Source organism: Perissodus microlepis, chromosome 5 (assembly GCF_051167445.1).
Source record: "Perissodus microlepis isolate ML-2025 ecotype Zambia chromosome 5, ASM5116744v1, whole genome shotgun sequence".
Taxonomy (NCBI): domain Eukaryota; kingdom Metazoa; phylum Chordata; class Actinopteri; order Cichliformes; family Cichlidae; genus Perissodus; species Perissodus microlepis.
In genome coordinates, this window is record NC_140465.1 from 33,849,859 (window position 1) to 33,875,303 (window position 25,445).

The 25,445-nt window shown below is 40.4% G+C and overlaps 1 protein-coding gene across 1 annotated transcript; it reads left to right on the top strand.

Moving 5' to 3' along the window:
- The first annotated feature begins 461 nt into the window (after window positions 1-461).
- On the top strand, window positions 462-24,669 carry myg1 (myg1 exonuclease). The gene is made up of 7 exons (XM_084929538.1): window positions 462-820; window positions 2,083-2,195; window positions 6,952-7,111; window positions 10,399-10,548; window positions 13,757-13,879; window positions 15,148-15,329; window positions 24,333-24,669. The coding sequence occupies exons 1-7, from the start codon at window positions 536-538 to the stop codon at window positions 24,520-24,522; spliced, it is 1,203 nt and encodes a 400-aa protein (XP_084785664.1). The 5' UTR covers window positions 462-535; the 3' UTR covers window positions 24,523-24,669.
- The last annotated feature ends 776 nt before the right edge of the window (window positions 24,670-25,445 follow it).

The following is a 25,445-nucleotide window of genomic DNA, read 5'->3' on the forward strand; positions in this document are numbered from 1 at the left end:
TTCCACCTTCACTTCACCTCCTTGTATCTTTTCTTGCCTCTCTCATTGACAAATATCTATTTTGTATGAGAATACGAAACAGCGAATGCTTGTAAATTTAACATAATTATTTTTTATTTTTATGTAATTGTAGAATATACTTTTTAAATAAAATAAATCATGTAAAGTAGTACATAATTAACTATTTGTGCACTATACAGTGTCCAAGTCCTGCTTTTTTTTTTTTTTTTTTTTTTTTTTTAACTCTGCAGCGTCCTCTGCTGTACACAAGTTGAGTTAGCATAAAAGCATTCTCCTGCAAACGAGCTTCTGAGATAATGTAATCGCTCTAATTACCTGTGTTGTTGTCACCAGTGTTGTTTATCACTGTCTGCGTGAGTTATTTAAGCCCATAAAGGCAAACAACACAACGGTAACAATGGTGACAACAACAAAAATGTTACCCGGCATTTTTAGTTCTCTAAACAGGAGCAGCACATCCGGTCCGGCTGTCAAACCTGTCCGCCATTGGCGCGTCTCGTGGATTACTCTTTGGATGTGGGTCGTGCGTGTTTTTTCTTTGGCGCTTAAATTAACAAAAAACAGATATTTTCTGGTAACCAGTGAAGCAGCAGGTGTGTCACGAACGGTATTTTCGCGGGTTAGCTGCTTTAGTTCGCCCGTGCACTTTGCTAACGGAGAAACGCGCTACATGTCAAGTGAGCCGAAGAGACTCTGCACCGAAAACATGACCGTTACAAAGCTCGGAACCCACAACGGGACCTTCCACTGCGACGAGGTTCTGGCTTGTTTCTTCCTCCGGCAGTTACCCGAGTACTCGGTGGGTGCAGCACGCTGCAGATTGATAGAAACATGTTTGGGGTTATTGCTAACTCCACGCTGTGCTTTGAATTTTTTTGAATGTAATCACTGTGCTCGTCGTTACTGGCTAGGTAGAATTTAAATCCTCCCAGGAAGTCCTCACAGTAAGGATAAAGCCACATCTGCATTTTAGGAAAAAACACTTAATCTTGTCTTCTGTTGATGGATCCAGTGTTATGCAAAAAACAAAACAAAACACCAAAAGGGGGCGCTGTGTGTAAACGGATTGCAAAAACGATTACAGCATAAGCCGTAATACGGTGAATATGCCACACATTTCAGTGTTATGGTCTGAATAAACTAAACTTTGTGTGTTGCCAGGTTTGCAGAGCATTTGAGGGAGTTTTTAATGAAGTTAATCTCAACCTAATAGCACATTTTGTCTCTAAATACTTAATATGGGTGATAAAATAATATTGATCAGATACTGATCAGAGATTTGCTGCACTGCCCTAATAAAACCTGTAACCAAACCCACGTTATAACCTGTCGTAGCTGTACCGTTGTTTTGTGGCACTCTGTTGTTTATATTTGTAATTTTTATAATTTATATTAGTAACAAAAATATCATATTTGATTACCTCTACATGTCTGTGATTTATGCGTAGTTTAACCGAAACATTTTGATTACATATTTGAATTGACATATACTTTATACAGTCAAAGCTTAAAGGTTGGACCTCCAAACACAGGGCTGGGCTTCTATGGTCTAATTTTTCATGTGTTTTTTTTCCTCTTTTCCCTCCGGTGAGATTGTTGTAACAGGTATCAATCAGAAAGCATTAAATCAACTTCAGATGGTGAAAAATTCAGCAGCCAGACTTCTTAGAAGAACCAAGAACACTGAACATATTACACCAGTCTTAATGACTCTACATTGGCGGGCCATTACTTCTAGAACTGATTTTCAGATTATAGTCATTACTTTAAAAGCCCTTCATGACCTGGGCCCAGAATATATACTAAAACTGCTGTTCCCGTACCAAACACCAAGCAGCCTCAGATGCTCAGGCAGAAACGTGTTAACTGTTCCCACATCACATTTAAAGACTAACCGAGGGTTTGCTGTTTTAATTTCATGCTAGTTTGTTCTTTTATCCTGTGTTTCTGGAAAGCACTTTGAATGTTGCTGTTGATAAGTGTTATACAAGTAAACAAATAATAAAATAATAATTCTTATTAATTTAGTTTGACATATATTTATTTTTGTTTGCTGCACAGGATGGAGAAATCATTCGCACCAGGGACCCTGCACAGCTGGCGGAGTGCGACATTGTTGTGGACGTTGGAGGAGAGTTTGACCCAAAGAGGCACCGCTATGACCACCATCAGAGGTGCAGTTCTGGCAGTAAGCTGCTGAAAAGAGAGAAATTTATAGCTGTAGATTTCTAAAATATTATGTACTCTGAACTAAGACTGGGGGAGAGATTAATCTTCACTGTTGGATCATATCACAGATTAATTTTATGCCAGCTGAAAAATTGCACTTCGAGTTTAAGATTAAAATCTTTCTTTGTTCCATGTGCTGTAAAAAACATGGTGTTGTATTTTGAGCTGTTCATGTTTTCTGTCTGTATTGGTAGTTTTAAGGATCAATAAAAGAAAGTTTTAAAAGGTAAAGAAGATACAGGAGAAACACCACTCAGCCATGTTATGAGTGTTGATGTTGCATAGTTTGTCCAACAAAGGGAACTCTCTATTTCCCTGTCAGCCACTCTGTTTAGATTTTATTTTTCTAAAAGTAGAAACAGCTGACATATCAGATTATTGGATTTTGAAATTACCAAATATTGGTATCAGACTTAACAATCCTATATCGGTCAGACTCTAATATACGTATGTATCAATGGAAGGAAGCGTAATCTTTAAAGTAGCTCACGCACCAATCTTCAGTCACTTCCAAGCGCTGAGGCGCACCGTCTCCAGCAAGCCAAAATAATTTATCGGAATTATTACGCCTGGATTTTTCCCACTTTAACATCGTTGTCGTACAGCCTTTGGGATTTCTTTTCATTATCTGAGCTCTAATGATGAGAAACTACATTTCTGGGTGGCTTCTGCTCTGACATCTTTGAAGCACCCTGATTGCATGAATCATAAGGTAACAGGCTCTGTGTTTTGTGTAGAATTTCTTCCTGATGATTGCATTCAGTCGACGTCTCATCACGTTGAGTAATCAGCCTATTCCAGGTGTCTTGTCAGCTTAATGTCCTGATGATAATCAGCCATAGCTTTTATGACCACGGCGATAAAGATATGCCAGGGCTCTTTTCCTCGCAGGCGGTTAGTGATAATTAGCGCTCCTTGAATTGAACGCCCCCCTGCTGTCGGTTCACAAGGCACAGAGGCTGCAGCAGTGCTGTCGGGGCCACAGGAGGCTGTGGCTGTCACTCACATGCCCGGATGGGGGGCAAGATGGTTGTGATGGCACAGATGAATGTAAGTGGGATGGGTGCGACAGGAAGTTAGAGAAGGAGCTGGCGAGAACAACTGTAGTCCTCATTTCAATTTCACTTGTGACAGCATACAGATTGAGCTGACAGCAGTACCAATGAATCACAGACACATTCTGTCAAATAAAATAGCATGCAATTACAAGAGTGCAAGTCATTAAAGGACCTGTGGTTATTATATATAAATATATTTACAAATATCAAATGACTACTAATTAGAAAATGTTTAAAAATACATTTTATAAATTTGAAGGTTAAAAAATATATACCCAGTTAAATTATTAAGATTGGCTGCTTATGCTCGGCTCACTCACTGCTTTGACTTAACAAAGAATTAGAAGTGAGTAAACATATTTTTCAGCGGTGACAAACATGCTCTGCATTTTGCAGCTTGTCATAAACAGCAAAAGGAAAACCTTTTTTGCAGATTTGACTGCTACTCTCACTGAATTCGGATCTTTAATAATGTAGGAAAAATGATTTTTGGATACTGCAGCTTTCCTTCTCTCATGTATTTATTGCATATCTTCAGTGCATTATAACAGCGGTCAGCCTTTGTTGCACCACGGACCGATTTAATGTCAGACAATATTTTCATGGATCGGACTTTAATGTGTCGCGGAGAAATACAACAAAATAAAACGATACGACCGAGACAAAAACTGGTATTTGGTAGTTTGTAAATATAGTGATAAACGCAAATTCACAATGTAATTGTATAACTTTATTAGCAGCATCCTCCTGAAATGCACCAACGATATTGAAAGTAACATCCTCCTCTCTGCCCTTTAACGCTCTCTGGTTGCTGTGGTAACGCAGAAATATTTATTTCAAAATAGGACACACAATTACAACACGGGAAAAGACCCAGGGAAACCCTGAAAACCCCGGGGGGTTGGGGACCACTGCATTATAATGTGACCAAATGTTGATCAGTTATTTAATATTTGGGATTGATCTACTGTGATAATGTCTGCATTTGGGTCTAAATATGAATATCAGTAATGGTGGTGGCATGGTGGTTAGCACTGTCACCTCACGATGTATAAAAACATTGCCGTTGCTCTATGTGAGTTGGAATAAGCTGCAGTCCAACAGTGACCCTGAATTCAATAAATGAAAGAAAATGAATGAATTTATGGACAGTAATGGTGCAAATGTATGGAGTCATTGGTGCTTGCCTCTCAAAAGTACAATAATTTTTAAATTAAATCACCGTTACTGCAATACACTGAGTTCACTTAACAACTCTTGCTGAACTCATTCGATGGGAAAAGTGTCATTAGCAATGCCCCATAGATCATTTAGTATCTGAAGCTCTCTGAGACTTATAAAACTATTGAGTCTGTTCTATTATTTGTTTACAGTTGACTGTAAATGAAAATGCATTTCCTTGTTTACTATCTGCCTTTCAAAAAAACCCACGAACGGGCAAAATTTGCTCTTAGACATTATCTCTCTTCCCAGCCCTCATTTTCCATCAGGTATTATACCGCACAGGAAACTGGGAAATTACCAAGTAATACTATTCTTTTTAAACAGTGTTTGAGCTGAGTCACTACATTTCTTGCTGTATTTTCATGTGTTGTGAATTATAGTTATGCACAGAAACAATCTGAAAAATAAGTACATCTTGGTGTTCAATGACATGGATAACTTAAAAAAGGGAGCATCCAGCAGGTTTGAAAAGAAGTGGACAAATCAAACCACACCAACACCAAACAGCTCTGTAAGTCTTTCTGTCATCTGTATTTCCACAATTCAAGAGCGTCACTGCTCCTGCTGTAGCATTGGTCAGAATTCATCCTTGTACAAGCTGTAAAGTCAAGCTAATATCCGGCATTTTATGGACATTTTTCCATGTTCACAAGAATTGCTGCTCCTAGAGTAATGGCATTAATTCTCATTATTTTGTACAATACAGCCAACCAGTGACAAGAAAACTCTCCACTTTCCTTGTGTACTTCACACATTACAGTAACCTGTGAATTTAGATGGAGGATGAGCCGCTACGCCACTGACGTTCTGGTTCTGTTATTATTATCAGGAATATATGGAAAATAATCGCATCAGAGTAAAATGAAAACAAATCTCTTTAATGTGTTTACAGTCTTTTTTTGTGAAAGCAGGGTGAGGTGCTGCTCTCTCCAGCGTGTTGCACAGATATGGTGTGTGTCACAAAAATGAGCTGAGCAGTTAGTATATAAGACAACTCTAACATGAAGAATAAATCAAAGTACTTAGATAACAATTGTCTGATTACATATTCAACATATTACATATCTGAATATGAAAGATATTTCTGTTTCTTTTGGGTTAGTGGGAGAAAATATAATGAGGCACTTTTAATCCAAGTCTCCATATATCCTGTTTGTCTGAGGAAATTTTTAATCTCATTAGGTTGTGTGTATTAAGTCCTGATTAAGCAATTTTGTTGGAAGCGACAGAATTAGATGCATTAGATGACATTGTGAACTGCAAGTCTTTGTCTTTCGAGTCTGCATCAGAGTTTCTGACACTGACCAAATACAAAAACACACAATTTAGGTGCCCCTTCCACTTTGAGATGATCTGAATGACCGTTTTTGTTCAAAATGTCCACCACAGGAAGCAAAACCTGGAGACATTTTGAATCTTTATCAAAACATCTCCAAGTTTCTACAGTAATTTAAGTCATTACCCTAAAGAAAAAGAGAAATTCACTAATAAGGTCTGAGTTAAGTTAATCTAAAAGTATTTTGAGTTAACTAAAACATTCACATTTGGGGTTAAACATGGTTGTAATGAGGCATTGAGGCTACTTTGGAGTCGGTTTGTAGTCCAGCTCCTGGAGGTATCAGTGACAAAGTCATCTGCATAATTCTGAATAAGTAAATTTCCTCTAATGACACAGAGAGACATCAGCAACATTAAGTGGTGCAGCTGGTGCAGTATGTGAAGCACACTATATGTTAATTATGTTTAAATAAAACTTAATTTATGCCTAAATATCACCAGCGCTCAGCTGAACTGTCCCATTTTAATGCAGCGAGATGTCGCTTGATCTTGACTTCACACAAACAGTTTGACGACTTTTTCTTCATAAGTATTTTTTCTTTTAGCCGTTCTTCATTTCAGATTGTCATTTTCCTCTCTCTCATTCGCTTCCATTTTATGATCATCAGCATAGAAATGCCTCTGCACGGCCAATTAGCCCTTTAATGGCTGTGATTACCCCCTACTTCCCTAGTATGTCACTCATTCATTTGATGGTCGGTTTTCCGCTGTGCTGCTGCCCCAGCATCCTAATTAAGCCTGAATTAAATGACCAGCAGTGACTCTGTGCTGGAGCCCACCCATCTCAGCACGTGTCTGAGAGACCTCCAGTGGTTATGTGAGCTCACACTTACAAACCAGTGCGTCATTATTGATTATTTCAAGCACATGGCTAGATGCAGCATTTTGCTGAAGAGGAGAAAAAAATATGAATTATTTGTTATGAGCAGAAAAAAAGTCTAGCGATTGGCCTTTAGAGTGAAATATTAATATCAAGGTTTTTTTTTAAAATAAATAATCCGTTCTTCTCTTGCTACACAGTATATATGGTAAAGTGTTAAAAGGCAAAGACTAATAAACACATTTTCTTCCTGTTGTTCAGGACTTTTTCAGACACCTTCAACAGCCTCTGTCCAGAGAAGCCATGGCTGACCAAGCTCAGCTCTGCCGGCCTGGTCTACCTGCACTTTGGCCGTCGAGTGCTGTCGCAGCTCACGCAGCTGAAGGAGGACGACAGGCAGCTGGAAGTGCTCTATGACAAGGTGAGAGGAAAAAGATGACAGATTTATAGCAGGCAGTGGATTTCTACTGATTGTATGTTTATTCACAAAATAAACACTCCATTGAAAAGGTGTTTTCCACTGGTCCACTTGCGCCAAAAAAACCCATTTTCTCAGCTGGTGAGTGGAACCTGAACATTGTTAATTTCACGATAAAGCTGGAAGAGGGAGATTACAAAAATCTATTAAGTGGGCAAGCTTGTCAATTACAAAATTACAATAGAAAATAAGGGACACAGCATCCTAATTTGGCGTGTATTTTGCTTTTCAGAAGAATTGTGCAGATTGCATCCTGAAATCCTTCCAAACTGTCCTGTTCTACATAAACAATAGGGTTGGATGCGTTCTTCATCTTCTGTCGGTTATTTTGAAAACTAAAGACAGAATCGTGTGAAACGATCTGTAGTGTTGGGACACTGAGACACAATTCACCATTTATGATAATATCTTTAGCAGTAAGGTCAGAGGGGAATCAGGATGGATATGCTTGTGAATGAACCCTTTAGCCTCGAATCAAAGAGATCATCTGCTCTAAGATAAATTTTAAGAGAGTTGTGATTTAGAAAATGTTATGAAAATGTTACAAAATGTTATCATTTGACTATTTGGCCAGATCATCCATTTCTACACTTACATATGCCAGTGTTTTGAGTTTATTTTTGGATTTTCTGCAATCCACACAAGCTCAGATATATGCATAAACTGACTTAAATATTTTAATAGGTCACTATTAAAAGGTTTCTACAGTGTCAAGTTAAAAGACAGTACCAAAGGCTTTTAAATTAGTGATTGGCTACAACTGGTAGTTTCTCTATGTCAGCATAACAATGATTTGTTTGACAGCGCTCATTGGTCAGACAAGACAAAGATTGAGCTGTCAGGCAACAATGACAAAAGGAACGCATGGAGGTGTAAAGGTTAGGCTTGAAAAACCTGAGAACACTGAGCCATCTGTCAAGCATGGTGGTGGTAGCATCATGCTCTGGGCTGTTTGTTGCCAGAGGTTTTGGTACATTACACAACGTGGATGGAAACATCAATAAGGAATAACTTGAAATTCTTCAGCATCACTTTAACTCAACAGCCAAAAAGTTAAAACTTGGATACAGTTGAGTACTGTGGTTTTGGAAAGGCTAAAGCAGGCTAACCTGAACTTGAGCCTCTTGACAGTTGGCAGACTACGCTGGGTTCGTGCCAGGAAACCAGACTGTTTATATGAAATCTACTGATTCTGCCAAGACGCGTGGTCAAATATCCAGCCAGAACTATACCAGAAGCTTGTTCATGGCTGCCAAAAGTGCAAAAAAGTGCAACTTGTTAAGGGACATTTAACTAGGGATGGGTATTGTTTAGGTTTTATCCGATACCGGTGCCAAACCGGTACTTTTGAAACGGCGCCGGTGCTTAAACGGTGCTCGAACCGGTGCTTAAAGAATGGAAAACACAAAATTGGTCCAAAAACCTCTCATGTTTAGCTGTTTTTTTGTAAAAAGATAACAATGTTAGCCTTTTCTGCAGCTATAGGGGATTTATGGTATCACTCTTGGCTGGAAGCAGTGCTTAATCAATGGAAAAAACACAAACTTTGTCCAAAAACCTCTCATGTTTAGCTGTTTTCCACTTTTTCTTTGGTCATTTTAGCCTTTTTGGCCAGGGTGAAGGGAGTATCTGCCATCAAACAAGAAGACAGCCGCATGTAACTACGACGGTGTTTGCTAGTTCACCTTACATGCATTAATGTAATAACATGGTTAGCTTACACACAAACAACATTAAGCTACTCGCCCAGAGAAGAACGGCTGCTGCTGCTGCCATCATCATCATCCTCATCATTTCTGCTACACTGGCAGGGCTAGGGGCCAGGACTCTCCTCTTCGGGTTCTTGGGGGATGTTGCTAACTCCGGGTCCGATAACAGGCAACCCACCCGCAGTAGATGTGCCCGGTGTGAGGTCTCGGAGCAAGCTATCAAATACGGCGCATTTCTCGGCTTTTAACAAAATGCTATACGTCGCCAGGTGTTTCATCAGATTCGAGGTGTTACCTCCTTTGCACAGTATCACCTTAAAGCACTTGTTGCAGGCTGCTGAGTTTGCACCTTTTGCTGTGAAGTACAGCCAGACTTTGACCGCTTCGCCTTGGGCATTTTTAATCTGTAGCTCTGCTCTAAAAGAACGTACATACCTGGGCCCGCCTACTATCCTCAGAAAGGTAAAATGATTGGCTAGAATCCAAAGTGTATGACATCTCAGGAAAAAAAAGCACCGAAATAAAGCACCGAAATGTGCGCTGCTTTTCGGTCTGGTTACTACCGTTTATGTCATAATGGCACCGGATACCGGTACCCATCCCTACATTTAACCAGATATCAGTGGAAGTGTATTTATATCTTTGACCCTGTGTGTATTTGTAGTACAATCATTCCACAGTGGAAAAAGAACAGTTCACAGAAATGATCAAATTCTCCAAATTACCATCACATTTATACCCATGAAACTTCTGACCACAACTGTAGAATTAAAAGCACAAACTAGGACACTTTTTGGGATTTGCCTTCATCCCACAGTTGGCAGTAGAGTGTGAACAGATATAAAAGGACAAGACAGGACACGACAAAGTCTTTTAGCCAGATTTAAACAGAGTTCAGTTTCTTGCATTTTAGACAGCTTGGCCAGCAGGAGGCCTTGGCATCCATTGTGTTTTAATGGTCGGGCACATTAAGCCAGCCAAATCTTGGGTCACCATAAATATTAGCACTATTAACTCATGATATCATTTTTCTTTTGATGTGTCAGTTTGTTTAAAGCCCCAAGTAATCCTTTTACTCATGGCTCGGGCTCTACGTATTTTAGGATGCTGCATGTCATGTCCTTAGCCAGTTCCGACAAACTAAACATCGAGATTTGCCTCAGAGCTTAGCTCCACTGATAAGTGACTTGTAAAATGTCAGCTCTTGCATCAATGACCTTCCAGTGAAGTTGAATTTTTATCATTTAATATGGCTGTTCCAGTTCATCTGCTCGTACAGTATTTTCGGGGATTTGTGAAGTAACAGCTTTTTTTCTACTTTCATTTAGGTTTAATATTTTCTGTAACTACACATATCCTGTGGGTTTAATTCCTTTCCATGCATTTTTCTTGAAAAAGCTTTGTCTTTTTTTACTACTCTGATTTTATGCTTGGAATAAGTGTAAACACGAAACAGCTGATTCTGATGCCATAGCAGATTGACAACCTCTGCCGCCACGTGCCTCTATCATGTGCTTACAGCTGTATGAGAACTTTGTGGAGGAGGTGGATGCTGTTGACAACGGCATCTCACAGTATGATGGGGAGGCCCGGTACAGCATCTCCACCACGCTGAGCGCACGTGTCTCACACCTGAATCCACGCTGGAACAGCACAGATCAGGATACTGAGGTGAGTACATGTGAGTGCAGCTGTACTCTATACCAGGACAGAAGGTGGCTTTTGACATGTGTGTGACTTCGCATCTCTTATATGGGATTAATTATAGTTATTATTATTTGTTTATCATTGCCTGGATTTCCACAGCAAAGCTCACAGTTTCTCAGCCTAATGCAGTAAAATGAGCTAATATAAGACTGTATAACTGTGGCATGCAGACAAGTCAGCATCTTTCTCTTCACTTTAATGTCCTCAGAACAGTTCTCTTTTATAATACACAGAATATCTCTCTGTCTGTTTCTTTGTCCATGATCTCCTCTCAGACCATCAGGAGATGAGCGACCAAAATTGGCACACAGGTACATCTTAGGTCCCTGAAGGTTCTTAGCTACATCAGGCATTACGATGTTGCCTAGCAGCTACCTAGCAACGTGATAAAATTATCCTTTTTTTAAAAAAAAATTCAAATAATTATTAAATTTTGCATTTTCTAACAAACACAAAAATACAACAAAAAATAACAAAAACAAATAAACTAAGAGGTTTTAACGTCTGTTGCATTAATCTGGAATTTCCAAGTCAGGCAGACATGTGGGTGGAAAAATTGTCCCATTGTTCCACCGAAGCTTCAGTCGCGTGATGTAACCTTCCCAACATCTTTTCACCAGCAACATTCCCAATCATTCTTTCTTTCCACATTTTAAGCGTTGGAGTATGGGAGTCCTTCAGATATTCCAAAATGACACGGGCACATGTTACCAATGCAGCGCTTAACACTCTAAACTGATGTTTAACTGTGGCATCTCTCCTTTGTCTCCTAGTAGACATAATTTAGGTGATCTGGGCAAGTTACAAGGTATCCATGCCTGCATATAATTCAATACACTGTTCCAAACTGGAAAAACCAGCTGGCATTCCCAGAGGGCATGTATCAAAGTATCTTTAGCTCTTTGGAATTTCCAACATGGGTCATCTCTACCAGCACCTATTTTATACAGCCTTGAAGGAGTATAATAATATCTATTAAACATTTTGTATTCTGGCTTCCCTAATGTATAATCCACTATTCGACAGTATAGAATCCCACGTATCTTCATCCACTGTAGACCCTAAATCCCTTTCCCATATTTTTTTTTCATAAAATGTACCAGTTTTAGCATTTATCCACCTATAAAGCATTATTGTGGGTCCATTGTGGTTTTACAGTTTTGCCTAATGTGAAAAAGATCACCGGTTCAATCACATTCACTTGTTCAAGTTGACGCAAATCCCTTAAACACTGCTTCAGGAAGGGATTCTGGTTAAAAGAAATTATAAAAAATACAAATCAAAACTCGCTGCCCACTGTGCTGAACCCTTGTGAATAAAGAAGCAACAGAAAGTACCTAAAACACCTTATAATGCCTGCCTATCATTTTAATTTCAGTCTCATTTATATCCCCAATAGCTGAATTATGCATGATGCTTTACAATGCCATCACAGTGCCCATCAGCTACCTAGAAGTTTGCTAAAATGACCTGTTTTTAACCTCTGTGCACTTAGAACACCCTACAATAACATCTAATTTATATCCACAAAACTTCAGTTATACATCATATATTATGATGGCATCAGGTTGCCTAGCAATCATCTAGCAACGTGCTGAAATGACCTGTTTTTTTGCCTTTTTTACACCGACAAGACCCTATGAAAGCATCCTATCATTTATTGACACAAAAGCTTAATTATATGTGATATATTATAATGTCATCATGTCGCCTAGCAACCGCCTAGCAATGGGGGTAAAATGACCCCATTGCAAAAAGCATCACAGACCACAATACGAATAGGCCAATGACGATACTGCAGGGTTGGCATGTACTGGCACACTTAATACACACCTGTTTATGACCTCAGTTAATCTGTAGAGTTTTAACCTTTTAATCAATAAAATGCAAGAAGTAAAAAAAACCCAAACAAAAACACTATACAGACGATTTTCATATTGGAGAAACCCGAGCATGGAGTATTTTTTTCCATGAAAAATTGCTAATGTTTTACTATTAATCAAAAAATGGTAGTTTATTTTATAATTGATGATTAGTTATCTCAGCCTACTGATTTGCAGCATCATCTCAGATACACAATATTGAAAATTTAAGCAAAGATAATTAGTACAAACTAAAAAAAGAGAACTTAAAAAATCTAAATAATTATCCAAATGCAAACATACAACAATAAAATGCAACATGCATACTTTGCAACATGGATTAATTGCGATTTTAACAGACAGCTGTTCCACAGTAGTGCCCCAGTATAAAAAAAGAATAAATTTAATCATCACACACAGTGAGCAACCTGTGGTGAAGCAAAACTACAAAATAGTCTAAGAGGGCAAACAGGTGCAGTATGGTGCAATCAGTACTCAGAGGTCATTGTGAGAGCTGTGCAGGACCAACAGAGGCTCGGTGTGAATTTTCTGTCTCTCATCAGCGTTTCCTGCACACTCACCCACAGCCTAGATATGCATATATGTTGACTATGCCAACATTTTTTTCCCTTAAGTTACCTGCTTGTTTCTTGTTTCTTTTTTTTTCACGTTCCACTTCACATGATTATAATTCATGTCTTCCAAACACTGCAGGCGAAGCCATATCTGTGAAATGGGAAACTGAGAAAGATTTGAACTGGAAAATGTTTGGTAGACAACTTAATGGTAGAGTGACCTGTTGAACTCTCTGCACTGGCTGCTGCTGATAATTGAAAAACCTGATGGATTTTCATCTCCTCCAGCCATGACTGTTAATACTCAGGTCCAATGCAGCCCCCTCAAACAGATGCATACAGATTGTGCATGACATACCGCGCGTGTGCGTGCGTTTGTGTGTGAGATATCTGTGCCGTGCTTTCTTTCACATGCTCATCTTGGGCTTCTGCTCGTGAAACTATGCGAGGGTGAAATCGGGCTGTGGTTTGGGCTGCAGGGATCAGCAGGGAGGTAGTAAGACAAGACTTTATCACCCCCATTTTGTCTGGTACACAGTCTCATGTAAAGTAGTTGATGTCAAACTGATGCTGTAGTAGGGATGAAAGAAGCTAAATGATCAAAAGAATACTGCGTTCAACTGAGTCTACAGAGTTCTTTCTCTGTTAAAGTGACATCAGTGTTTTAAGTCTAGCCAGCTGTCAAAAACAACATGTCTTTATTCTCACATATTTTAATCTCTATTTTATCCGTAGGAGGGTTTCAAGAAGGCACTGAAGATGGTTGGGGAGGAGTTCCTGGACCGTCTGGATTTCTACAAGTCCTCCTGGCTGCCAGCTCGTGAGGTCGTGGAGGAAGCTGTTAAGAAGAGGCATCAGGTACGAAACTGCCCATTTTGTTTGATTCTGTTTATTTTCTTTATTTGTTTGCACCAGCAGCAGTGGGCCTCTTATTACGCTCATGGTTATCTGGTTCACGGAGGGAGTAGCCTTTGCAGAGATGCCCAGATGTCCCTCTCCCCTTCCACCTCCTCCTGCTCTTTCAGGGGGTCACTGAGGTGTTAACAAGCCATCCGAGAGATGTAATCTCTCCCTGGTCTGCCCTGGGGCCTCCTACGGACTTTCCTGGAACACCTCACCTGGGAGACATTCAGGAGGCATCCTTTAATGTGGAGGAGTAGCAGCTCTACTTGCCACCCTAATGACCAAAATCACCCTGTCTCTAAGGCTGAGCCCACCACCATATGGAGAAAGCTCATTTCCACTGCTTATATTCACAATCTCATCTTTTTTCAGTCACCACCCAGAGCTCGTAACCATAGGCTAGGGTGGGAATGTAGATCAGCTTTGCATTTACTGCTGACACCACACCGATCCATCTGTCGATCTCCTGCTCCTCTCTCTCCTCACTCATCAATAAGACTCATCAACTCGGGGCAGCAGCCCATCCCTGACCTGGAATGGGCACTCCGCCCTTTCCCGACTGAGAACCGTGGCCTCGAACTTTGAGGTTCTAATTTTTATCCCAGCCATTTCATACTTGGCTGAATTGGCTGTGAGTGATGATGTTTTTTGTTTTTGTTTAAGCCGCTGGCCAAACAGTCGGTGTTTTCCCTGAGACACCGACTGTGGTTTAAATAAACTAAATAAATATGACTTTGAGGTTGATATGGAAACAAATGAAGCTAAACAGCAAAAAATATCTAAACACAGACCAGACAAAAAAGAAAAAGCAGATGTAGGACACCTGATCTGTTAGTCCATGATGAGAAACTCACTGCACAATTTCATGTTTGAGTATTTTTAATAAAAATCTGTGAAAAAAAAAGTTTCTGTTTTGTGCTCCTTAGATCTAATTTAATTTCTTTAATTGCTTTTTATTAAATTCTGATTCTGAGCGTTTTCTGTCTTGTTTTGAAAACTGTAAATATTATCAAAAATGATGAGAGTATCAGGACTGTTGTTGTTTAGTTGAAGGAGACATTTATCACTTATAAAAGAAGCACAAGTTACTGTGAAAATGAGTTTAAAATGCTGCTGCTTTTCTTATACAGTGAAGCTTTCCGCAGACACAGGCTTTTGTGTCTGTCCTTGATTTTTGCACATTAGTCACATGTGTTCTACACCTGTTCTATTCTTGTTTCCAGATAGATCCCAGTGGAGAGGTACTCCTTTTTTCCCAGGGTGGATGTCCTTGGAAGGAGCATTTGTTTGCCTTAGAGAAGGAGCTCCACGTGGAGACGCCCATTAAGTTTGTCCTTTACTCAGACCAGAATGGACAGTGGAGGGTCCAGTGTGTCCCTGCTGGGCTCAACACTTTCCAGAACAGGTAAATTTTAAGGTTATCTTTTAGTAAAATGTTATTGAAGGCCATTTGAGGATCTTTTTTTCAGCTTTAGCTGTAGCATTCAGTCGTATGCGTGGAGGAAACCTCTTGCATGAGTTCCTTCAGCAGAAGTCGAGCATGCATAACTCTTTTTTGTGAAACCGAGTCACGCACAATAAATTTTTCCACACTGGATTTTTTTTTTTAACACAATGACAGCTTCAGAGTTTTCAACGTGTTGCGTTGAGTTGAGCTCCGGTGACAGAGACAAACAATGGTCTATGATTTAACTTTCATGCTTACTGGACCGTGTGACAGCCGCTCACGGAGGGTTGACATGTTATCCGGTGAGAGAGGGACTCCTACAAGGATAGAAATGGTTGTTTATAGAATGAGGAAGATACTTTATTTAAGCTGAAGATTTTGTTCCCAAAAAAAATATAAACACAACTCAGCACAGCCACCTGCACAGCCCTCCCACTCAGGTGCTTCTTGTGTGTTTTTCTGCTCTTAATTATACCCAGTGCTTCAATACAGCAGACTGAAAGATATAAAGCACATGCCAGTTTGACTGGTAGGAGAGATGCTTTGATTTCGAGATTTTTTTTTGTGAGCATGAATCAAAGTGAGATGCTCTGTTGAGCAACAAAGCCCCTTTGATTTTCTGCTTCTATGCTTTTGTAATATGAATACCATTTAGGCCACTCAACAGTTCAGAGATGTGCTCAGTCACTGTCAGTTGTGCCTGACATACATGTACATGCCTTTCCTTTTTGTCCTTTTGCACCAGTTTAATTGGGTGGGTGAGCGACGTCGATACCAAACTTTAAGAACACGATAAGTTGAGAACAAAGTGACGTGGGATTTTCAGGTTGATATCATAGGTGCATCTGCTACGAGGCTGAGTGGTCGCACTGGCAGCTGGTGGTATTTTTGCTGTTGTGATAAGCAGCATTTCAACATACTTTAGCAATAAAGATGACCCGAATCCTCAAACCTAGCACTTAAATGAGAGTGTTAGGCTTATTAAACCATGTTAGAGTTCCTGTCAGGTCCCTCACTAATGACAGTGATGACAACACCACACCCCCTGTGTGAAATTTTTAAAGATGATTAGCACCTATCGTCTGTGCTTCTTATCTCTGGAGGGGAAAGTGTTTACCCAAAGAGCTTCTCGCAGACCGACCTACAATGCTGTTCTAATAATGTCACTAGCGGGCCCACTGGAGTTCTGTAGTGGGTGTGTTGTGCCCTAAATCCCAGAATGTAGCACACATAATCACCAAAGTATGGCAAACACTAGGCTGATCCTGGACGTTATCCAGATATTTGTCTCTATAGCTGCTTGGTGCCGTATAGTTGCAGAGTCCGTGCTTCCCAGAGTCGTGTTAAATGTGTTCATAATCACAAAAACCTGTTTCCAGGTACTAACAGAGACATTAGCGACAAAAAAATCTCCTGGTGCAGAAAATCTTTCCAGCATTGGTGTTCCCTCCCTGTTTCGTTTACTTGACATGAGCTGCTGGATATTGATCTGTGGTAGCCCTAAGTGGTCAGCATGTGCACTTAAGAAGCAGTGACTTAGGTGGAAGAGTATTGGAAGCGATTTGCGCTTTACAAAGCTGTGAAGATGAGCAGTTTTGCCTCGGGGATAGATTCTAGCATGTGGGTTTATCTTTGATCTTGTTTCCCAGTCTGTTTGTTAGACTCGCATCTTGTTACAGCTTGTATTTGTCTGGTAACAGAGCAATATGCAAAACGTGTTGGCAGAGTATTTTACAAGATTATATCAACTGTAGTTAATTAATTAAAAGTTTATTTATTCTTTGGTTGATGTGCTCTCTGCAGCAGGTTTGTGTATCTGTGCATGTGTGTGAGTGAAGAAGGGTCACCTGTAACACTGCTGTATTAAATTAAATTAAATTAAATTTTACATTCAGTTTTATGAATATAAACCACAACAACAGTCACCTCAATGGGCTTTATGTTGTTAGGTACAATATTAGAGAGAAAACAATAATATAACCCGTTATGAGCAGGTACTTGGTGACAGTAGGAAGAAAAAACGCCCTTTTAACAGGAAGAACCCTTCAGCAGAAGCATGTTCAGGGAGGGGCAGCCATCAGCCACGACTGGTTGGGGGTTGAGGGGAGGAAGACAGGGCAAAAGACACACAGGACAAATTATATATATACATAACTCATCCCTGTTCATCTGGACGTAGCGTTTTCAGTGGGAGAAATGTTTCGTCACTCATCCAGGTGACTTCTTTGACCTCAGCTGACTGCAGGTCAGTGCATTTGCTAAATGAGCAGAACGTCCACCACCGACTGCCATGAGGTCAGTTTCATGATCATTAACACAATATTTGTCATGACCACTGACCAATGGCCATGAGTACCATTTACAGAGAGTCGTTGAATGGCTGCAGTCACACCATTGTAACTTATGTTGCAGTGATGTCATAGCAACCCTTCCTGCTGTCCCTGTGACATCTTCATCATTGAACAAGGCGCAAAAAAAGTTTGTCCCACTAAAACAGAATCAACTTCCTCAGATGACTGACCATGAATGAGTAAGACATACATATCACTCAGTTATTATTGTTAACAATACACATAATGCCTAAAAAATGAAAACAGAAGGTTTTTTTAAACAAAAACTTTATTGTAATTGACTCTTAAACATTTTTTCAATGGAAGAACAAGTAAAAAGCCCTGTTTAAATGAAATAAAAAAGCTATATAAACTTAATGCGAATAAAAGTAAATGCAAGGAAAAACTTATGAATAAATAATAAACTACAAGTGTTTATGGCACAAGTGGATGAGTCGAGGGGAAAGGAAGCACAGGTGAGATTTCTGTTTACCTGTTAGGAGAATTATTCATCTTAAGCTGCAAGAATCAGTCACAGAGCAGAGCAGGCAGCTCGATTTGCACACTCTGTGTGAGGTGTGGGAGAACTTTGCCAGTTGGACATATAGAAGTGTATCGGCTGATGTGAGTTGGCATTGTGTTCAGCTGGACCGCCAGTATTATAGCTGAGCTTGACTTCACTGTCTGTCTGAATTAGCGCCATGCTCAATATTTTTTTTCTTTTTTTCATTTAACGCGTCGGATGATTTTGGGTGGCGGTTTCATCTACGTCAGATACAATTTTATCCAGACAACAAACTCAGCAGGAAAGCTAGACCACTTCCATTACTGAAAGCATTTTGTGGTTACAGAAGTTTTACTAATCGAACACACCGTCTAATGAGTTAGGAAATTTGTGCAAAGTGAACACAATCTGTTTTTTAATCCTCTAAAATTGGTAAATCCTCTTACACGTCAGATCGAGTTATATCTGCTACAAAATGTTTAAACTGTGTTATAAATTGAGCACTGACCTTTGTGACAACAACTAAAAGCTATGTGTGAGTTTTGAGGGGATTGCTCTTGGAGAACTGAAGAAGAATTGGGGATTGTTGTCTAGATTAAGACTCTTTCTTTCCTTCTAAGTGTGAGATGCTGAACAAGTTTTTGTCTTATTCCAGTTTTCTTTTTAAATACTTTAAGTGACAAACAAAAATAAACTTTTCTTCTATGCAGAATATTAATTTATTAATTAAAGAAATTAGGGCTGCTCGATTATGGCAAAAATGATAATCACGATTATTTTCACTGAAATTGAGATCTCGATTATTTGACGATATTTATTTAACAATAACAATGTATTGAATAATGACTTTAAAGATTATTTTTTGACTTTAAAGATTGTCAAAAAATAATATAAAATAGTGTGCAAATACTGATAACAGTGCAAATGTTTGCAATATAAAAAATAAATGAAAAATGTAAACATCTATGTTTAGTGATCTTTGCAGTGTTGCTCTGTGGTGCAGCTACGACACCGTAGCAAAGTTTACACACTATGTCTACTTGATCCACGTCTGACTCTGTGAACCCATAATGTTTCCACACCACTGAAGTTTTTTTTACCTCTCTTTTCAACCAGCAACAGTCACTCTCCTCTCCAAATAACTTCTGCTTAGCTTTCCGAGCTTCCCTTGGATCCTCTTAATCAGCGGTCCCCAACCCCCGGGCCTCGGACCGGTACCGGTCCGTGAGTCGTTTGGTACCGGGCCGCGAGAGTTGAGGCTCAGGTGTGAAATGTATAGTTTTCAGGGTTTTTATCGGTTTTCAGCGTTATTTTGTTATTGTTTTTATCGTTTACTCGGTTTTCCTGGGTCTTTTCACGTGTGTTATGAATAAATTTTCTTTTTTTCGGTACCGGTACTAGTTTTATTTTGTTGTATTTATCTGTGACACCTTAAAGGCCGGTCCATGAAAATATTGTCGGGCATAAACCGGTCCGTGGGGACCGCTGATCTTAATTGTTGTGACACGTGTTCGAAATGCAGAGAGGTGCGCTCGATTTGCCACACGGAGCAGCGCGAGAGTAAAGCACGAGGGAGGGGCTAATAATCGGCTCAGTCATTTTTAATGATCGTTGAAAGCCCAGATCGTAATCGAGATTAAAATTCGATTAATTGAGCAGCCCTAAAAGAAATTATTAACTGTAGTAAATTACAGGATTTCGCTCCCTTAAAAACGCACAAACTGTAGATCACTAGAGACATTTTCCTCTGGAGCGATGAATCAGGATTGGCGGTTGCCAGGATTACTTGTCTGACTGCATTATGCCAAGTGTACAGTTGTGGTGGAGTGGGATTATGGTGTGGGGTTGTTTTTCAGGAGTTGGGCTTGCCCCCTTAATTCCAATTTAAAAAAAAAAGCTGGGAGAATTTCATGCTCCCAGCTTTGTGGGAACAGTGTGGGAATGACCCCTTCCTGTTCCAACATGACTGCACACAAGGTCCATAAAGACATGGCTGAACTCGACTGGCCTGCACAGAGTCCTGACCTCAGCGAGCCAGATGGGAACGTCATATTAAACCCTGAGAATTAGGAATAGGATGTTGTTCAAGTTCATGTCTATGAAGGCAAGTGAGTGAATACATTTTCTAGTATGTTTATAACGTCTCTAGATAAGAGGATATTAACCCTGCTCTTACCCACTTTCATCCTTTGCTTATACCGAGGCTCACACTGAGGCGGCTGGTTTGGAGCTCTGGATAGCTTTAGCCACTTTTCCTTTGTTAGCTTCTTTAAAATGTCCGTGTTTTGCTGGGTGAAGATGATTTAAGTGTCTGACTGGGTTTGTTGGTACAAACATTTTCATGCTGGTCTCCCTGTGGTTTAGTTTGGCCAGTTTTTCAGTCGTTACTCATAGTAAAGTGTTTCCACGGTAATGTTAGAGATTGGCTTTACGTGTGCTTGTGCACATGCATGAAACGCCACAGTTCATAATCGGATGACCAGCTGTCACCAGTCTTGACTAAACACAGTGGAAATCGACTGATTCTGGTCCCTGGACGATTGATCGCTGCTCCTCTAGCAGCAACTTAATATGCATCTCTGATACTGCATTTGAGAGTGAATAGTAAATTGATGCTGATATTGATGTTATGAGATAAAATTAGAAATGTGCCTCTGACAGTGAGAGCTACATTAAAGAGAAGAACAACATAAATACACTAAATGGTTGTTGCTAAATAAATTGCACTTATAAATAGTATCAAAAACAAGGAAAAAGCAGAAATCGTACCAGTCACATGATCTTTCTGGTCCTTCACGCAGTAGCTCTCCTGGTTTTGAACACATGACATCTGTTACATGTCTTTCTCTTTGTTGTCATGTGTGGAGTTTTTTTTCTTGTGTGGTCTCAGGTATCTCTCACTGTGAAGCCCACCTGACCTCTGTTTCCACATGTCTTGTTACCTCCAGCAGTATGTGCCCTTGTGCTTTTATTTTTGGTTTGATGGGGCTCATTGTTGACTGCTTGAGAATAGTGGGAGACCTTCTGAACACATCATTCCTACAGAGACAGGAAGACGCTGGAACAGCTTTCTGATTCACTCCTGGTCTGAGCAGTGGCTGCTCTCACCCCTTTCCTCCTCTTTTCTTTTGATTATCCCATTAGTGGGTTTTTTGTGCTTCTTGCTCTTTTTGTGCAGAGTATTTCTGTCTCAGTCCTATAATCACACTCCTCCATTTCGTCAACCCCCCCCCCATTTGTCTTGCTCTTTTCCCATTAATCCCTTTTCTCCCCTCCTCCGCCTCCTCTTCTATCTCTCCCTCCTCCGCCCTATCTCGCTGTCTCACCTTTCACACCTTCCGCCCCTCCCTCGCCTGGTCCCTCAGTTAGACTTTTTTCCACTTCGCTTCAGAATCTCATCAGGCGGCCGCGCTTTCAAAGACTAAAAAGAAAAGACACCTGTTTGTAGTCGCAGAGCACTTCAAAGATTTAATTTAATGCAAATATGCTGGTTGGTGTGGCGCTACATGGGAACAATAGCTTGTGTGATGGATAAAAACGTAGCTCCAGATGGCTCTTTCTATGGGTGGCCTGCTTTCTCCCAGCAGGCTTGTGCCGACTCTGCAGAAGGGGTGTTGTTATCGCCTGTGTCCCTGCTACTGCACCTGGGGGGAAAGGGTCTATTTTTATCAGCATCGTAGTGCAAAGTAAATGTGAGCTGGGAGAACGAAGAGGGGAGTGAAAGAAGCCCTTGCTTGGAAATGTGCTGTATAGGATGATACTGTAGGTTGACAGCAGAATAAGCTGAGCCAGAAACATATACCTCTATTTCAGGAAATACACACTGGCGGCTGCCACATTTACCCGCTGTATCGTGGTATTGGAGGTGAACCTGATGGTTGTTACTTGATGTCTTTATCCTTTCTACTTCATCTGATTGTTATTTTGGTCGATAGTTTAGTCGATAAAGCGCCAGAAAATAATGACTGATGTCCTCCACAATCACCCGTCTCCTGGTGATCTCTTTAGATTGTCTGAAAGCTGAACATATGAGCAAAGGGCAAGACAAACAAAAAAACAAAACCCAGACTGCATGACATTTTTGCTTGAAAAATAATTAAATTGAGCTGGTCATCTGTAATCATGTATATAATTCTGAGATAAAGCAGCGATGTCAGGTATAAAATGACAGTGGATCTTATGAGAAAATGCCTCAGAGAAAAAATGGGAATAATTCCATTTAATTTGTCTTCAAAAGCAGAGAAATTTTGCATATTTTTCTCCTGCTCTTGTGATGTCGTTTGGCGTATTTACAGTGTGGAAAGGAAAAATGTGTGTAATGTGGAAGACCTGTGGTTAGAATTTGGTGCATGTTATTGATGAGTAAAGGTGCAGAAAAATGCAGCACTTCAGCTTCTACAAAAGTGCCTTTTGTTCTGTTCTCAGTGAGGAACCAGAAGGTTCACGCTTTCGTTCATATCGCTGAAAACATGCAGTAATGAAGTCTCGAGGATGTGTCTCCGACTCTAAAGTAACATTTTTGTAATGACCCACTAATTGCCACTATCTGTCTCAGTTGAGGTCTTAGGGGGTCTTCTCTCATGAGACGCTAATTTGTTAATTGTGGATTTATTTTTAGACCAGTCATCTCGCAAGCGAAAGCTTCCTGGCCTATTGTAACAACAACAGCTGCCCCCTCCTTCCCTCATCACCAGCCCTGTTGACCTTTCCTCAGAGCTCATTTTCCAGCCGCACTGTGCAGCTATCGATTGGTTGATTCTTTAATGGGGATTATAGGTTTGCCATGCTTGCCTCTCCAGGTAGTCCTATGGCAGTCTTATTAGGGATAAAAGATTTGACATAATGGAGTCGACATGCAAATCATTCTCATCATTATGGATGTTATAGAAAAATGGCAGTTAATGCTCAAAGTAAAGAGAACAAGAGAAAACACTTTGCTCGCTTCAAACTGACGCACCGTTTGACAACCGTGTCACTTTATTTCTGACAAGTTCGACCGTGCTGTTCCATAATTCATCAAGTTTGCGATAAAGAGAAAGACGAGCCAAAGGTTTGTATGACATCCGACGCTTTTAGGGAATTTCGGCGTTTTAAAAAGCATTTAAAGTCTATTCCAGAAGCAGGCAGTGGGTGAAAGGTGAACAATGAAGTGCTTAATCAGGCCTAAATCGGAATGAAACATTGCTAAATATAAAAGTCCTCTGAGGAGAACAGGGGTCTGAGATAATGGAGATAATAACCCCGTCAAGGAAAGAGTGATATAAACGCACGTGCTAGATAACAGGTAAGGTGTGATTGGCAAGGCTGTAGAAAGATGTATGCTACCTGCAGTAGGTGGTAAATGAGCTGTTCTACATTTTTATGAATTTTCTCTGCGTGCTCCATCCAGAGACACGTTTTCGAGGTCGGCTCGTAAACCATCGCACAGCCAATCTTTCCCCCACTTTGCGAGATTGCCTTTTGACTCCACTCCGCTACCATAGGGCTCTCCAGTCGCTGCACTGAGGTGTGATTTTCCACATTGCTGGAGGAGAATAAAGCTGATTGTGTTTTTTTGTTTTTTGTTTTTTATTTTATTGGTCTATTTGTCGGTGCCCATTATAGTGGTGCTATGTGCAAGAGTGGCTGCACATAGCACCACTACCCCTGCAGGCATGAAAGCTGAAAGGATGAGAGTAATCCAAGCGTTTGTGCAAAAACATTCAGAAATTATGAAAGAAATGAGTTACAACTAATATGCATATAAAAATGCATTTTTCTGAGCTTTTGCTGATTAATATTCTAGTATTGTCTTCATGCTTTCAGTCAGTTTATATTTAGGACTTTGTTAAAGCTCAAGTTCACGTTCATATTTCTTGTTTTGTGAAGCAGATTTTCACTTTAGTACCATATGAGCCACGGAGAATTTGAAAAGTTTAAGAAGTGCAAATATATTTTGTTTTTGTCTGTAAAATGACTTTGGTAATCACTCTGTGTTGTTTTTTTCCCCTAAACTCCAGAGTTTGCTGTTTTCCATAATGTACAGTACATTTTGTTTTTGCAAAACTAATGCGCAACATGAAGTGATCAGCAGACCACAGAGTGTCCATCTGTAAACCAACCTGCCCTTCTGTGCTCCTGTCCCAGGCTGTCGCTGCCAGAAGAGTGGCGTGGTGTTCGGGATGAAGCGCTGTCGGAGCTCAGCGGGATCAAGGGCTGCATCTTTGTCCACGCCGGAGGCTTTATTGGCGGGAACAAGACCCAGGAAGGAGCGCTGGAGATGGCCCGCAGGACCCTGCAGGCCGCCGCCCAGTCCCCGGCGAACGGAAACAGCTGAATTCATTAACATGTTGTTTAGTGATATACCAACGCAGACTCTGGGCTCTGGGTCATCGTGCTGACTCATAATATCCTTCTTCTCTCTGCCTGTTCTTATAAATGTCTGTTCTTGAGTTCTTTTGAAATAAAAGACTGATTTGACATATTTTTGGTCTTTGGTAAATAATTGAGCATTGGCTTGAATCCGGCAATAAACCTGCTGTTTTCCCAGTCTCTTGGCTGTCGCTCGCGCCCCATAATATGCTGCCATCTGACCGAACAACACCAGCATCTTCAAAGCCTGAGATACCACGGCCTTACCTTTCAGTCGCTGATTTATAGAGACACCTGGACTATGGTTGCACCTTTCATTTCCAGCGTGCTGACATTAACCGTAGCACTACAAAGAGATACAGAGGCCACTTCCTTTGGCTCCGAGATCAAAGCGTCAGTAATAAGGCCTGATTAATTTGGATAAATTAAATTACCAAACGCCACAAAGACGTGCTCCGCGTGGCAGGAAGCCTCGTGACGGGGTGACTGGGACGAGTCATGCAGTCAATTTCCCTGTAATAAAGTCGGTAGATGTGGCTTGAATTTTCTCATCATTACACCAGATTTCCTCCCCCTTTTGCTACCTGTTACTCCTTATTACATTCTCCACGGGTCTGACCTTCCGCTGCTCTTCGTCTACATAACGCACCACTCTGATTCTATTGCTGTGTATTTTATTTCCATCAGCGCTGGTGTCATTGTGCAAATGCCACTGCGGTGAAAAATAAAATGGACACGTTACAGCTGTAAATGTTGCTCGGCTTCATGTATTTCTCATTTGCCTTTTGTTGCATTCAGACTATTTATTCTTAAATCCAGTTAATTTTCTCCTAACACGCTCTTGCTTTTACTTTTTTGTGGCAAACGTTAGACCTCCCCCATCTAATG

Excerpts from the sequence above, each read along its gene's own strand:
- myg1 (XM_084929538.1), top strand. The coding sequence starts at position 536 with ATGTGGGTCGTGCGTGTTTTTTCTTTGGCGCTTAAATTAACAAAAAAC. Across the intron at positions 2,196-6,951 it reads CGCTATGACCACCATCAGAG|GACTTTTTCAGACACCTTCA; the intron begins GTGCAGTTCTGG and ends CCTGTTGTTCAG. Across the intron at positions 10,549-13,756 it reads GCACAGATCAGGATACTGAG|GAGGGTTTCAAGAAGGCACT; the intron begins GTGAGTACATGT and ends TTTTATCCGTAG.